The following is a 16,350-nucleotide window of genomic DNA, read 5'->3' on the forward strand; positions in this document are numbered from 1 at the left end:
CCTATTAAACATTTCCTCTAACTCAAGTCCCGACAACATCCCTATAAATTTTTTCTGTGCTCTTTCAATCTTACAACTTTCCTGGAGGTAGGTGAACAGAACTGCGCACAATGCTCCAAATTATGCCTCACAAACATCTTATGTACAACTTCAAAATAACATCCCAGTTCCTACACAAGGAGATCATGCAAACTTTACAGTGACAGCGCCCGAGGTGGGGATTGAACCCGGGATACTGTAGCTGTGAAAATGGCTGCTCTATCAGCTGCACTACTATATTATACAACTACAACATAACATCCAGCTCCTGTACTCAATAACACACACAAAATGCTGGTGGAATGCAGCAGGTCAGGCGATATCTATAGGGAGAAGCGCTGTCGACGTTTTGGGCCGAGACCCTTCATCAGGACTAACTAAAAGGAAAGATAGTAAGAGATTGCAAAATGATAGGAGAAGACCAGAGGGGGTGAGGTGAAGCTGAGAGCCAGACAGGTGATTGGCAAAAGGGATACAGAGCTCTTACTATCTTTCCTTTCAGTTAGTCCTGACGAAGGGTCTCGGCCTGAAACGTCGACAGCACCTCCCGATAGATGCTGCCTGGCCTGCTGTGTTCCACCAGCATTTTTGTGTGTGTTGCTTGAATTTCCAGCATCTGCAGATTTCCTGGTGTTTGCCTGTACTCAATACTTTGCTTTTTGAAGGCCAATATGCCACAAGTTCACTTTATAACCCTATCCATCTATTCATTGCAAATTTAAATGTAGTTTTCTCTTTCTCTGGATATTTTTCAGAGATTAAATTGAAAGAATTTGGAGCAGATTTGATTGAAGTATCAGATAACGGAGATGGAGTGGAGGAGAAAAACTTCAAAGGACTGAGTAGGTTTTTCTTTATTATTGCCATTTCTTAATAAAGGCAACTATAATGTTGTACAGTCAATGATTTTAAAAATAGCGACAAGTTCTGTGCAAAGGGATGTACATTTCAATGTTTGCCATTTCCCTTTTGCACACTTATTTGTTTCATTTGAGATGAATAAAGTATCCTTTCAATAGAAATTTTGTCTTGACTTGGTCAGATCTATGTGGAACTAGACATTGCATCTATTTTGTATATTATTATGGTCTAGTTTAATAATATTTTAAAGTAAAATCACACTTGTTAATTGTTATTTTAATGGATATATAGATTATATGAATGAACATATGTTTGAAAGGTCTAGGAAATAAAAGCAAGGATGTAATGCTGAGACTTTATAAGGCATTGTTTAGACTACGCTTGGAGTATTGAGCTCAGTTTTGTGCCCCATATCAAAGAAAGGATGAACTTGCATTGGAGGGGGTCCAGAGGAAGTTCATGAGATTGATCCCAAAAATGAAAGGGTTAACATTTGAGGAAAATCTGATGGCTCTGGGCCTGTACTCATTGGAGTTTAGAAGAATGGGGGGGGGGGGGATCTCACTGAAACCTATTGAATATTGAATGGACTAAATAGAATGGATGTGGAAAGAATGCTTCCTATAGTGGTGGAGTCTAGGACCAGAGGGCACTACCTCAAAATACGTCCTTTTAGAACAGAAATGAGGAGCAATTTCTTTAGCCAGGGGTGCTGAATCTGTGGAGTTCATTACTACAGACAGCTGCGGAGGCCAAGTCATTAGGTATATTTAAAGCAGAGGTTGTTAAATTCTTGATTAGTAAGGACATCAAATGTTACAGGGAGAACGCAGGAGAATGGCGTTGAGAGGGATCCTAAATCAATGGAGCAGACTCAGTGGGCCGAATGGCCTAATTTGGATGCAACTGCACAAAGTTTGATCAGATGACACAAAATTAGTAGGTGTTGTTGATAGTAAAGACGGTTATAGATTACAAGGGAATCTCGATCATTTAGGGAAGAGGCCTGAAGAGTGGCAAATGGATTTAAATACAGACAGTGTGAGGTGATGGATTTTAGAAAGTCAAAATATCGTCGGACTTACACAGCGAAAGGTACTACACAGGGATTTTAATAGAACAGTGGAATTTGGGAATACAAGTGGATAGCTTATTTAAAAAGTGGTGTCACAGGTAGACAGTGGTGGAAAAGGTATTTAGCACTGGCTTTCATTCAGGGGATTGGTTATAGGAGTTGGGGCATAATGTTGCAGTTGTTTAAGTCATTGGCAAAGCCACACTTTGAGTATTGTGTACAATTTTAGCCACACTTTGAGTATTGTGTACAATTTTAGCCACCCTGTTAAAGAAAAGACACAGTTAAACTGGAAAGATTTACAAGGATTAGAGGGCTTGAGTTATAGGGAGGGTCTGGCCAGGCTCACTCTGTATTCTTTTGAACATAGGAGAATGAGAGGCGACCTTATAGGGATGTTTAAAATGATCAAAGCCATAAATAAAGTGAACAATAACAGTCTTCTCCCACCCTCCCCCCCCCCCCCCCCCCCACTAGGGCAGGAGAGTTCAAAACTAGGAGGCATGGTTTTGGGGTGAGGGGAAAAGTTTAAAAGAGACCTGAGGGGCAACGATTTTACTTTGAAGTTTGTGGGTATATCCAGTGAGCTTCCAGAGGAACTGGTTGAGGCAGATACAATAATATCATTTGAAGCGCTTGGATGGGTAAATAGAGGGTCCAAGCTTAGTGAGACATGGACCGAATGCACAAAATTGGGACTAGTTTAGTGGGTATCGTGTTGGCATGGACTCACTGGGCTGCTAGGCCTGTATCCGTGCTGTATTGCTCTGTGACCGTGACTCTAGGACCTTTCTTTGTGGCCAATGATAGTCAGATTTGGGATACCAACTGGCAAAGTTGGTGCTGTGCCTCACAGTTCAAGTAATCCTGACTTGATCCTCATCTTGTAGAACCTTCTGGTGTATTTGTCCTTAGGGCCTGATTGGATGTACTCCAGGTTATTGGAGAGAAACAAGAGATGAGATTGCTGGGGTCAAAACCAAGATTTTTATGTCCTCTCTAGCCACAAGCATGGTCCCAGAGGACTGGCAAATAGCTAATGCCGTTGTTTTGTTCAAGAAGGGAGCAGAAAAGATGTCAGTAAGTTTGAAAGAGTACAGAGGAAATTGCAGGGACTTGAGGGCCCAAGTTATAGGGAAAGGTTGAATAGGTTGAAACTTTATTCCCTAGAGCACAGAGTGAGGGGGAATTTTATAGAGGTATACAAAATTATGAGGAGTATCGATAGGGTAAATGGAAGTATACTTTTTCCCAGAGGCTGGGTGAGTCTAGAACTACAGGTCATAGGTTTTGGAGAAAGATGAAATGTTTAAGGAAAACATGAAGGGGAAATTCTTCACTCAGGGTGGTGAGTGTGTGGAAAAAGCTGCCAGCGGAAGTGATGGTTCGATTACAGTTCTTAAGAGAAGTTTGGATAAGTACATGGATGGGAGGGGTATGGAGAGCTATGTTTCAGGTGCAGATTAATGCAATGAAACCGAGTGACAGTGTAAACTAGATGGGTTGAAGGGCCTTTTTCTGTATTTTATGATTATGACTGTAAGGAAAATAGGGATAATCCTGGAAATTATAAACCAGATTTCATTTATGTTAAAATATAAATTAAAAGCCTAAAGAATAATGTCTCTTTGATTTTACCTTTAAAAGTTACTATGAATTTGTTCCTAAAATGTAAACAGTAAATTTTATGACAAATATTTTTAAATTTGCAAATATATATTGATTTTCAAAGCACTGAAACATTACACATCCAAGCTACAAGATTTCTCTGACCTGTTGCACATGGAGACATTTGGATTTAGAGGTGAAGCCTTGAGCTCCTTGTGTGCCCTGAGGTATAGTTACTTTCAAAATCTTCATGTGTGTTGCACTGTTTGTAGATTCTGGAGTAAACATTGTTTCCTGTATTCCTCCCTTGGAGGAAAGTGTGAAAGTATGTTTTTATTTAGAGATACAGCACTATGAGCCTGCACCGCCCAGCTACATTCATGTAACCATTTAACTTACTAACCGAAACGACTTTGGGATGTGGGAGGAAACTGGAGCACCCAGAGGAAACCCACCTGGTTATGGGGAAAACAGACTCCTCATAGACAGCAACAGGAATTGAACCAGGGTCACTATCACTGTAATAGTGTAATGCTAACCATTATGCTACCTTGTCACCTCTTGTGCAAACTCCACTCTGGCAGCATCCAAAATTGGGACTGACACTGGGATTCTGGAACTGATACTCATTTATTCATTATGTGCCGTGTTGTATGATGTGGGCGATTATGGTTCTTGGCAAGTTTTTCTGCAGAGGTAGTTTGTCATTGCCTTCTTCTGAGCAATGTCTTTACAAGATGGGTGACCCCAGCCACTATCAATCCTCTGTCTGCCTGGCGTCAGTGGTCGCCTAAGCAGGACTTGTGATATGCATCAGCTGCTGGTACAACAGTCCACCACCTGCTCCCATGGCTTCATGGTTGGGTTGGGGGAGGGGTGCTAAGCATCTGCTACACCTTGTCCAACGGAGAACTGCAGGCTAGTGAAGGGAGGGAAAGCTTTAAACCTCTTTTGGTAGAGACGTATCTCCCACCTCGCCGCTGATATCCCCTATCAAAAGGACCGCAGTGGGTGTTACTGGGCTCATCCAGGAGAAATCAGTCAAAGGTTGGTCAGATGAAGCTATGCTACAAATTGACAGGTAATGTGGACCCAGTAGAAAAATGGTTCCAATTGTATGGCAGTGTATCACAGTCTTGTTTTAGGGCTACACCACTGCTTAGGCACAATTGCTGGTGCAATTGCTTCTGAACTCAACTCTAAGAAAGGTGCAAGGGACACAGAAACAACCAATTCCAGTAATATGAAGGATCTCACCCACCCGTCCCTTCAGGGTAGAGGCTACGTAGCATCCACACCAGGACCACCAGACTCAAAAACAGTTCCTTCCCCCAAGCAGTAAGGTTGATCAACGCCTCCACCCACTAACCCACACCACCAAAAGCATTGTGCTGGCCTGATGATAAATACTTTTGAGCTAATATTTTACCTGAAAGGAAGAGATCAGACTGTCCTATATCATTGTCCTTCTGCTCTTGATAGCAATCTTTCAATTGTGACTTGCCACAAGACTGCCAAAGTTGGAACCCGCCTGCTGTTTGACAATAATGGGCACATCAACCAAAAAATGCCATATCCTCGACAGCAAGGGACAACAGTTAACGTTCAGCAGTTGTTTAATACACTTCCGGTCAGGCATAAGGAGTTTCTGCGAAATATTAAGAAGGTAGGTTAAAGTTTTTCAAGTAAAGCATTACAAATATTCAACATGAAACATTTTCAAAATCAGAATCAGCTTTAATATCACAGGCATATGTTGTGAAATGCATTATTTTGCGGCAGCGATCATTGCAATGCATCATGATAAGTTACTATAATAAATATACAGTACTGTGCAAAAGTCAGGCACATGAATATTTAAAGGTAGGGTACAGTACTGTATTTGTCAAAGTGGAGCAGTGAGCGAGTTTGTAAATCTGGCGGAAGCAAAAGATGTTGGGAATGTTGAGGGTGGAGTGCCACGGGAGGGTTGTGGGACAGGTGGCAAAAAATGAGTGCCAGGGATGGAGGTTGGCGCAAGTGCAGACATGCCCAGCTCTGAGACATCAAACAAGGACATTTGATTCCATTGTTGATTATTACAGAATGTGTTCCTAGTGCTTCCTGTTCCTTCCCCCTCCTATGATTCCTAACCATGATTCCCCTCTCCCTGCCCCTTTCCCACTCTCAGTCCACAACAGGGACCCATATCAGAATCAGGTTTATCATTGCTCACATGTCATGAAATTTGTTTTTTTGTCACTGCAGCAGTACAGTGCAATATTTAAAATTACTACAGTATTATTCAAAAGTGTTATACACCCAATCAGTATATGTGCCTAAGACTTTGGCACAGTACTGTTTTTTTAAAAAGTAAGTAGTGAAAAAATGGAAAATGAAAGAGTGAGGCAGTGCTCACTGCACTACTTTATCATTTCCTGTCAGTCACCTTATGTACAGAGACTCCTGTGCCAAGCATCACTTTATGGACATACAATCAATCAACGTATACAAGCTATCTTATGTGTTTTTACTTTTATGTTTTTTAATATTGTTAATATGTGCATCTGTTTTTTTTTTGCTGCATTGGATCCAGAGTAACAATTATTTCATTATGCTTTACATTTGTGTACTAGGAGTGACATTAAAAAATGTTGAATCTTGAAATGTTCCTTATTTCATCATTTTATCATATTGTAGCAGAATAATTTTCCTTCCTATTCTTTTTATGCATCTTTTTCGTTTATTTTTTGGTGATTTGTTATCCAACAATTATGCTTGCAGAACTCTCAATGCATTGAAAGGAAACCACAACATTAATAATCCTAAACTTATAAACTCTTTTTAAAAAAATCTAACACACAGGAGTACGGTAAAATGGTGCAGGTGCTGCAGGCCTATTGCATCATTTCCACAGGGATACGGATCACGTGTACAAATCAAGTTGGACAAGGAAAGAAAACCCCTGTTGTTTGTACTAGTGGCTGCTCCACGTTAAAGGAGAATATCGGTGCTGTTTTTGGATCAAAGCAGGTGAAATATTTATATATCAATCACACTCTGAATCAGAATAAGGTTTAATAGCACTGGCATGCAATGTCTTGAAAAAATATTCATTCCCCAACCCTTTGCTCACATAAATGAATATTACAACTTTGGATTTTGGTCAATTTAACTGAGAATTTCTGCACAGTATTTTTTTCACAGTAGAACCCAAAAATCTGGGAAAATTGTAAAGCATGAAAAACTAAAAATTCAAAAACTGGAATGTCAAATGTTTGCAAGTATTCATTCTCCCCCCTCTCCCTTGCTTGAACTACTGCTTGCAGCTATTATAGCCAGTGAGTGGACTTTTTAGATAAGTCTCTATTAGCTTTGCACAACGTGTTGGAGCATGATTTGCCCATTTCTCCTTGCTAAATTTCTCAAGCTGTGCCATGTTAGTTGGGAAGCAGTGTGAACAGCAATCCTGATGTCTTGCTAGAGATACTTGATTGGGTTAGAGTCGGGGCTCTGACTGTACCACACCATGGTTGCTCTGGCAGTGTGCTCTGGGTTTTGCCTTGCTAAAAGATGGACTTTCTCTCCATTTTAAACTTTTTGCCAAAGGCTAGCAGGTTTTTATCCAGGATCTCTCTATTTATCAGCATACATCGTTGCATCAATCCTGACCAGATTTCAAGTCCCTGCTGCTGAAAACATCCCCTTAGCATGATGCGACCTCCACCATACTTTACAGTAGGGATGGTGTAACCTGGCTGATGAGCGGTATTAGATTTACACCACACATACCACCTAGAATTGAGGCTAGAAGGTTCCAGTTTAGTCTTATCTGACCACAAGACCTTTTCCCACATCTTCACAGTATCTTCTAAGCGATGCTTTGCAAAGTTTTTACGGACAAGGATATGCTTTTTTTAAAGCTAGTGCTTCTTCCTTGCCACTCTTCCGTAAATACCCTTTTAATTGCAAGGCTTTAGAGATTGGGGAGCCATGAACTTCATCTCCAGTTGTATCCACTCACTTCTGCAGCTCACTCAGAGTGACTGTTGGTGTCATAGTAGACTCTTGCAAGTGCCATTCTTCTCTGGCAACTATGTTTCGAAGGGCAGCCTGACTTAGAGAATGCGGCTTCATATTTTTTCCATTTTTTTCACAATGGAATGCACCGAGCTCCGAGGTGTGCTCAGTACATTTGAGATATTCTTGACCCCTTCCCCAGATTTGTGCTTCTCTGTTATCATCTCTGACTTGCCTAGAATGTTCTTTGTCTTATTTTGGTTTGGTCTTTTGAAAATCTACCATACTGTTGGACCTTACAGAGAGAGGGGGGTATTTGTACGTATTAATTCCTTGAAAACAGGTGATCCTGGAATTTTCTACATCAACAAATTGGGTGAATTGGAAAGGTGAGTGACACGTGAGAGCCTCTTCTGGTCAGAGTTGACCATGGATATTACGTCCTACCTGTCTAGATATGCAAGCCTGGGCAGTATGATATGGAGATCAAGCTGTTACCCATGCAGCAAACTTCCCCTCTCCACGTATCTGATGAACCCAAAGGAACAGCAGAGACCTATACAGTCTGGTACCAGTAGTATTGCAGGAGTTGCCAATCAACATTAAACTCAACGTAGGACTGTTTCAGGGACTCCAGCTCTGGATTCCCTCTGGGTTTACTCCTGAAGCCTTCTCCATGAGTGGGTGTAGCCGCAAGGCAATGGAGGTTTGAGATCAGAGTTTTCCTTCTCCTAGATGAGCTGCCAACCACGGCTGATGAGCCCATCTACCTGAAGCAACTAGTTTTATGGCTTCAGTAACCGTCCTTTGCCCCTTCTCCTGTCAGTAGAAACTGTTCCACCAGGCTTAGTAGCTAAGCCACACATGAAGGCCAGGAGCTGGACTTGGTTTGAGGTGCATGCCTTTGGGAGTATTTAATAGGTAGTGATAGTTTGTCCCCATTACCACCCCCTGCTATAATAACCTTAATGAACTGAGCTAGTAAGGTAACACTTTATATTGCACCTGAGGAAAGTTAGCTTAGTAATTACTAAGAGGATGAGTACTTTTTCAGCCTCACAGTTTTGGTTTTTAATTTTTAGTAAATTGACATGTTTTGGGAATTTTCTTTTAATTTGACATGATGCACATTGTTTTGTAGATGAACTCAAAATTACTGCATCACTACCTTGTTAGTCCATTATGTGCAAAGAGATTATTATAGTGCTGCCTCCTTGAAGAGGCTTTGGAGTATTACTTGTAGCGAATTGATTATCAGTAAAATGCAGTTTAATTCTATTAATAAGACTATTATAAACAGTGAGTTTTGGAGTACTGCAGCACAGAAACAGGCCCTTCAGCCCCTCCAGTCAATGCAGACCCAGTCTTCTGCCTGGTCGCATCTACCTGCAACCAGATCATATCCCTCCAAACCCTAGCTTCTCCTGATAAGCCAATATCAGATCCATAAGACTCAAATTTGGGCATAGCAGATAGTGAAACACTATAACAGCTTGGCTCGTCGGAGTTCATTTCCAGCGCCGTCTGTAAGGAGTTTGTACGTTCTCCTCACTGGCACATTAAACCATATATTGGAGCTGAAATCCCTCATTCCTAGAACCTGGTCCTCCAAAGCTAATTTGTATTTATCAAACAGTTAAAAAGTTTCACATGAAGTTAGGCATTCTTTTAGCTGCATTCATCTTCCAGTTGGTCCCCTTTTAGCACGTTGTAGAGCAGGCCAAGTTGTTGATTATTATTACTAATTGCCCATTTTGCCGCTGGCGTTTAGGGCAGCAATGAAGGTTCTCCATTTCTCTGTCCTTGGCCATATAGAAGGAATCTTTTTATTGCTTTCAGGGTTGTTAGTCCCTGAGCCCCTGAACCCGGGGAACTCTTAGTCTGACCTCTACTCTTGACCTGTTTAACATGGGTGACCCTACCAAGAGCCAAAGCACAAGGCCTTTACTCCAGCCACATAGATCACCGGGTCTTTAAGTCATAGAAACATAGAAAATAGGTGCAGGAGTAGGCCATTCGGCCCTTCGAGCCTGCACCGCCATTCAGTATGATCATGGCTGATCATCCAACTCAAAACCCTGTACCTGCTTTCTCTTCATACCCCCTGATCACTTTAGCCACAAGGACCATATCTAACTTCCTCTTAAGTATGGCCAATGAACCGGCCTCAACTGTTTCCTGTGGCAGAGAATTCCACAGATTCACCACTCTTTGTATGAAGAAGTTTTTCCTCATCTTGGTCCTAAACGGCTTCCCCTTTATCCTTAAACTGTGACCCCTCATTCTGGACCTCCCCAACATCAGAAACAATCTTCCTGCATCTAGCCTGTCCAATCCCTTTAGAATTTTATACGTTTCAATAAGATCCCCCCTCAATCTTCGAAATTCCAGTGAGTATAAGCCTAGTCGATCCAGTCTTTCTTCATATGAAAGTCCTGCCATCCCAGGAATCAATCTGGTGAACCTTCTCTGTACTCCCTCTATGGCAAGAATGTCTTTCCTCAGATTAGGAGACCAACACTGCACACAATATTCTAGGTGCGGTCTCACCAAGGCCTTGTACAACTGCAGTAGAACCTCCCTGCTCCTGTACTCAAATCCTTTTGCTATGAATGCCAACATACCATTTGCCTTTTTCACCGCCTGCTGTACCTGCATGCCCACCTTCAATGACTGGTATACAATGACACCCAGGTCTCGTTGCATCTCCCCTTTTCCTAATCGGCCACCATTCAGATAAAAATCTGTTTTCCTGTTCTTGCAACCAAAGTGGATAACCTCACATTTATCCACATTAAATTGCATCTGCCATGAATTTGCCCACTCACCTAACCTACCCAATTCACCCTGCATCCTCTTAGCATCCTCCTCACGGCTAACACAGCCGCCCAGCCTCGTGTCATCCGCAAACTTGGAGATGCTGCATTTAATTCCCTCGTCTAAATCATTAATATATATTGTAAACAACTGGGGTCCCAGCACTGAGCCTTGTGGTACCCCACCAGTCACTGCCTGCCATTCTGAAAAGGTCCCGTTTACTCCCACTCTTTGCTTCCTGTCTGCCAACCAATTCCCTATCCACATCAATACCACACCCCCAATACTGTGTGCTTTAAGTTTGCACACTAATCTCCTGTGTGGGACCTTGTCAAAAGCCTTTTGAAAATCTAAATATACCACATCCACTGGCTCCCCTATCCACTCTACTAGTTACATCTTCAAAAAATTATATAAGATTCGTCAGACATGATTTTCCTTTCACAAATCCATGCTGACTTTGTCCAATGATTTCACCTCTTTCCAAATGTGCTGTTATCATATCTTTGATAACCGACTCTAGCATTTTCCCCACCACCAATGTCAGACTAACCGGTCTATAATTCCCCGGTTTCTCTCTCCCTCCTTTTTTAAAAAGTGGGGTTACATTAGCCACCCTCCAATACTCAGGAACTAATCCAGAATCTAAGGAGTTTTGAAAAATTATCACTAATGCATCCTCTATTTCTTGGGCTACTTCCTTAAGCACTCTGGGATGCAGACTATCTGGCCCTGGGGACTTATCTGCCTTTAATCCCTTCAATTTACCTAACACCACTTCCCTACTAACATGTATTTCCCTCAGTTCCTCCATCTCACTAGACCCTCGGTCCCTTACTATTTCCGGAAGATTATTTAGGTCCTCCTCAGTGAAGACAGAACCAAAGTAGTTATTCAATTGGTCTGCCATGTCTTTGTTCCCTATGATCAATTCACCTGTTTCTGACTGTAAAGGACCTACATTTGTCTTGACCAATCTATTTCTTTTCACGTATCTGTAAAAGCTTTTACAGTCAGTTTTTATGTTCCCTGCCAGCTTTCTCTCATAATCTTTTTTCCATTTCCTAATTAAGCCCTTTGTCCTCCTCTGCTGGTCTCCGAATTTCTCCCAGTCCTCAGGTGTGCCGCTTCTTTTTGCTAATTTATATGTTTCTTCTTTGGACTTGATACTATCCCTAATTTCCCTTGTCAGCCACGGGTGCACTACCTTCCCTGGTTTATTCTTTTGCCAAACTAGGATGAACAATTGTAGTTCATCCAATCAATCTTTAAATGCTTGCCATTGCGTATCCACCGTCAACCCTTTAAGTATCGTTTGCCAGTCTACCTTAGCTAATTCACGTCTCATACCTTCAAAGTTACCCTTCTTTAAGTTCAGAACCTTTGTTTCTGAATTAACTATGTCACCCTCCATCTTAATGAAGAATTCCACCATATTATGGTCACTCTTACCCAAGGGGCCTCGCACGACAGGATTGCTAACCAACCCTTCCTCATTGCTCAATACCCAATCTAGAATGGCCTGCTCTCTAGTTGGTTCCTCGACATGTTGGTTCAGAGAACCATCCCGCATACATTCCAAGAAATCCTCTTCCTCAGCACCCTTACCAATTTGGTTCACCCAATCTATATGTAGATTGAAGTCACCCATTATAACTACTGTTCCTTTTTTGCACGCATTTCTAATTTCCTGCTTTAATGCCATCCCCAACCTCACTACTACTGTTAGGTGGCCTGTACACAACTCCCACCAGCGTTTTCTGCCCCTTAGTGTTATGCAGCTCTACCCATATCGATTCCACATCCTCCAGGCCTACGTCCTTCCTTTCTATTGCGTTAATCTCCTCTCTAACCAGCAATGCTACCTCACCTCCTTTTCTTTCCTGTCTATCCCTCCTGAATATTGAATATCTCTGGATGTTGAGCTCCCATCCTTGGTCACCCTAGAGCCATGTCTCTGTGATCCCAACTATATCATATTCATTAATAATTATCTGCACATTTAATTCATCCACCTTGTTACGAGTGCTCCTCACATTGACACACAAAGCCTTCAGGCTTGTTTTTACAACACTCTTAGCCCTTATACAATTATGTTGAAAAATGGCTCTTTTTGCTTTTTGCCCTGGATTTGCCTGCCTGCCACTTTTACTTTTCACCTTACTACTTGCAAGCCTCCAAACCCTACAACAAAGACCCTTCGCCTGTGATGTTGTGCCAACCTTTTAACCCACTCTAAGATCAATCTAAACTTTCTTCATAGCATGTCTTATGAGGATAGGTTGACCAAGCTAGTGTTTTTCTCCTATGGGAGAAGGAGTATGAAAGGTGACTTGATAGAGATGATATGAGGCGTAGATCGAGTACACAACAAGAAACTTTTTCCCAGTTTGAGGTAGGGCTAATAGAAGAATATAGAACATTGCATAACACGTCAGCCCTTTCAGCCCATCTTTTACTCTCCTCTAACTCAATCTAACCCTTCCATCCTACAGACGTCTCCATATTTATATCATCTATCAGCCTATTGAAGAGTTTCTTAAATGCCCCAATGTATTTGCCTCTACCTCCACCCCGCCAGAGCGTTCCACACACCCTGCACTGTGTGAAGAACCTACCTCTGACTTCCCTCCCATACTTTATTCCAATCACCTTAAAATCATGCTCCCTTGTATTAGCTTTTTCCACCCACCCTGGGAAAAAGTCTCCGGCTATCCTCTCAATCTATGCCTCATTTCATCTTGTACACCTCTATTAAGTCACCTCTCATCCTCCTTCACTCTGATGACCTTTAAAGCGTGACTGGCCTTCTGCTTGGTAGCTGGATGCTGAAGATCCATGACACTATTCTCACCCACTGAGTAAGGGAGAAAGGGGAGAAAGGTTGTTGCCTGAAAAGATACTGGGAACAAATGCTCTAATAAAGTAGGAATTGGATAAGTAATTGAAAAGATGCAAGGTTGTGGGGAAAGGCCAGGGGATAGATTTTCAAGAACTTGGGCAAATTACATAAATTCAAAAATACATTTCCAACTGATAGTGGGATTTTAAGCAGTGGTCTCCTGTAGGTTAGGGCTGACAGGAATTGCTCTTTCAGATGTATTTTGTGACATTTAAAATAGTGTTGGAGAGCAGTGTAAATAAGACCATATTTCTGGATACTAACGAAGTGTTTATAATGGCAAGTATAAGGTCATTTTATTTTAATTTAGAGATACAGCATGGTAAGAGGTACTTCTGGCCCAACAAGTCTGCGCAGCCCAACTACACCCATGTGCCCAATTAAACTACCTTCCCATACATCTTTGGAACATGGGAGGAAACCAGAGCACTTAAAGGAAACCAACGCAATCACGGAGAGAACGTACAAACTTTGTGTAACTTGGACAGAATTAAAATTATGTGCACAATGACTTTTTTGTAGTCTTATATTTATTTTCCATTTTCAGTTACAGAGCCTTGTCCCCTTTGTCCAGCAATGTCCTAGTGAAACTATTTGTGAAGATTATGGAATTAATCCCGTTGATATCCCTGAAAATCTGTACACGTAAGTAACAAATGATAGTTACCACAATCTGACATTAACTTTTACATTTACTGGGAGTGTTGTGGATGAAGGGCCCAAAGCATTATTGAGAATCTCTACCACCCATCCCACGATCTCTTTGACCCACGACCTTCAGGAAGGAGGTACAGGAGCATCAGGATTAGGACTGTCAGACCGGGTAACTGCTTCTTCCCTTGCGCTGTGAGAGTAATGGATAACCTGCCACCACTGAGGTTTGGTCACCAGGACAGTAAGCTGTTTAATGTTTATCTGTGCTGCGCACTACATGCATTTTGAATTCCCTGCAATACTTGCTCTATTTCATGCCTATTAACTTCCCACAACTATTCTGTCACCCATCTCTACCACAGGTAATTTGGATACCAAACGAACATTTTCCAATCATTCATTATCTGAAAAAACTGGCATTAAGATATGTTTATGTAATTTAAAGATTAGTTTATTCGTCCAAGGGGGTTCACGAGAATGAACCCGGGAATGATATGGTATGAAGAGTATTTGATGGCTCTGGGCCTATACTTAGGGGAATGTGGGGGGGGGGGGGGGTGGAGGATGAATCTCATCGACCCCTATCAATATTGAAAGGCCTAGATAGAGTGACAAAAAGAACATATTTCCTATAGTGGGAGAGTCTAGGACCAGAGGGCACAGCCTCAAAATAGAAGATGCCTGTTAGAACAGAGGTGAGGAGGAATTTCTTAAGGCAGAAGCTGGTGAATCTGTGGAAGTCATTGCCACAGATGGTTATGAAAGCCAAATGATTGGATATATTTAAAGCGGAAGTTTATAGGTTCCTGATTAATAAGATGTCAAATGTTACAGGAAGAAGGTAGGAGAATGGAATTGAAGATGGTAAATAAGCCAGCTTTGATGGAATGGTTGAACAGACGTTGGGCTGAATGGCCTAATTCTGCTCCTACGTCTTATGGTCTTATTTCAGGTCAAAGACCTTTCAAATCTTAAAAAAAAACAAGTTTGACTTCCTGCAGCTTCAAACTGATGAATGGGAAAAGTGTTGGATAGGAAAAAGGGAATATCACTGATAGGGGGAGGGTTACCATGGGGATAAGTTGTAGAAGTAGTCTTGTTTGTAGGTTGCTGAGAGCAGTTAGACAAATTAGTTTAAAAATTGCAAGATGTAGAGATGTGAGGAATGTTGAGCAACGGGTCACACGAATGGAAATCTGAGCCAGCATTGCCGAATGAACGATCTACCATGGAACTGAACAAACCTGCTGGAGGAGCTCAGCAGGTTGAGCAGCATCCGTGGGGATGGTGGGGAAATAGTTAATGCTTCAGGCTAAAATAAGAGTGGAGCGGGGATTTGCTGGTGTAAAGATTCCAGCATCTGTGGGCTTTTATGTCCCCAACCTGCTCAATCCTTCCTCATGTTCAATTCCTTCAACCTGCAAATCAACTTATTAAGCTTCCTCTGAACTCCTCTTAAAGGATGTGCTTGGCATTGGAGGGTGGCGGGGTGGAGATGTGTCTCTACCAAAGCAGGTGTAAGGTGCTCCTTCCCTCCTGCAGGTTACCTTTGGGCAAGGTGTAGCACATTCTTAGCCCCACCAATGGGAGCAGCTGGTGGGTGGATGGTCGTATGAGCAGCTGGTGTGTATCACAAGTCCTGGTTTATGTGACCATTGACACTAAGCAGACAATCTCTGAAGAGTGTTGGTTGGGGTCGCTTATCTTGTAAAGACACTGCCCAGAAGAAGGCGATGGCAAACCACTTCTGTAGAAAAATTTGCCAAGGACATTTATGATTGTGAAAAGATCACGATCGCTCACGTCATTTGACATGGCACATAACAAATGAACGAGTTGCACTGGAGAGGGTCCAGAGGAGGTTCATAAGAATTATCTCAGGAATGAAAGGGTTAACGTGTGAGGAGCGTTTGATAGCTCTGGGCCTGTATATGCTGGAGTTTAGAAATATGATGAGGGTATCTCATTGAAACACAGAATATTGAAAGACCTAGAGAGAGTGAGCATGGAGAGGATGTTTTTAACAGTCTAGGATGAGAGGGCAGTCTTAAAATAAGATTGTCCCTTTAGAACAGAGATAAGGAAGAATTTCTTAAGCCAGAGGGTGGTGAATCTGTGGAATTCATTGCCATATATGGCTGTGGAGGCCAAGTCGTTGGGTGTATTTAAAGAGGAGGTTGATAGGTTCTTGATTAGTAAGGGCATCAGAAATTACGGGGAGTAGACAGGAGAATGGGGTTGTGAGGGAAAGGCGGAGCACGCTCACATGGCTGAATAGCCTAATTCTCTACATATGCCTAATGGTCTCCTGAAATGCAGATATATTGCTATTAAATAATGTGAACAAAACTAGGATCGAGATTCAACTTTAATCACCATATGTGTTTACAATTAT

At 41.9% G+C, this 16,350-nt stretch overlaps 1 protein-coding gene across 2 annotated transcripts in view; it reads left to right on the plus strand.

Moving 5' to 3' along the window:
* The window catches only part of pms2 (PMS1 homolog 2, mismatch repair system component), a 39,235-nt gene that overhangs the window by 6,735 nt on the left and 16,150 nt on the right, over positions 1-16,350 (plus strand). For both annotated transcript variants that reach the window (XM_059979002.1, XM_059979003.1), the window contains 5 exons: positions 795-881; positions 3,708-3,810; positions 5,066-5,249; positions 6,428-6,595; positions 13,849-13,946. In XM_059979002.1, coding sequence (XP_059834985.1) covers positions 795-881; positions 3,708-3,810; positions 5,066-5,249; positions 6,428-6,595; positions 13,849-13,946 — 640 coding nt within the window. The remainder of the gene's footprint in view (positions 1-794; positions 882-3,707; positions 3,811-5,065; positions 5,250-6,427; positions 6,596-13,848; positions 13,947-16,350) is intronic.

Source organism: Hypanus sabinus, chromosome 9 (genome assembly GCF_030144855.1).
Source record: "Hypanus sabinus isolate sHypSab1 chromosome 9, sHypSab1.hap1, whole genome shotgun sequence".
Classification (NCBI taxonomy): Eukaryota; Metazoa; Chordata; class Chondrichthyes; order Myliobatiformes; family Dasyatidae; genus Hypanus; species Hypanus sabinus.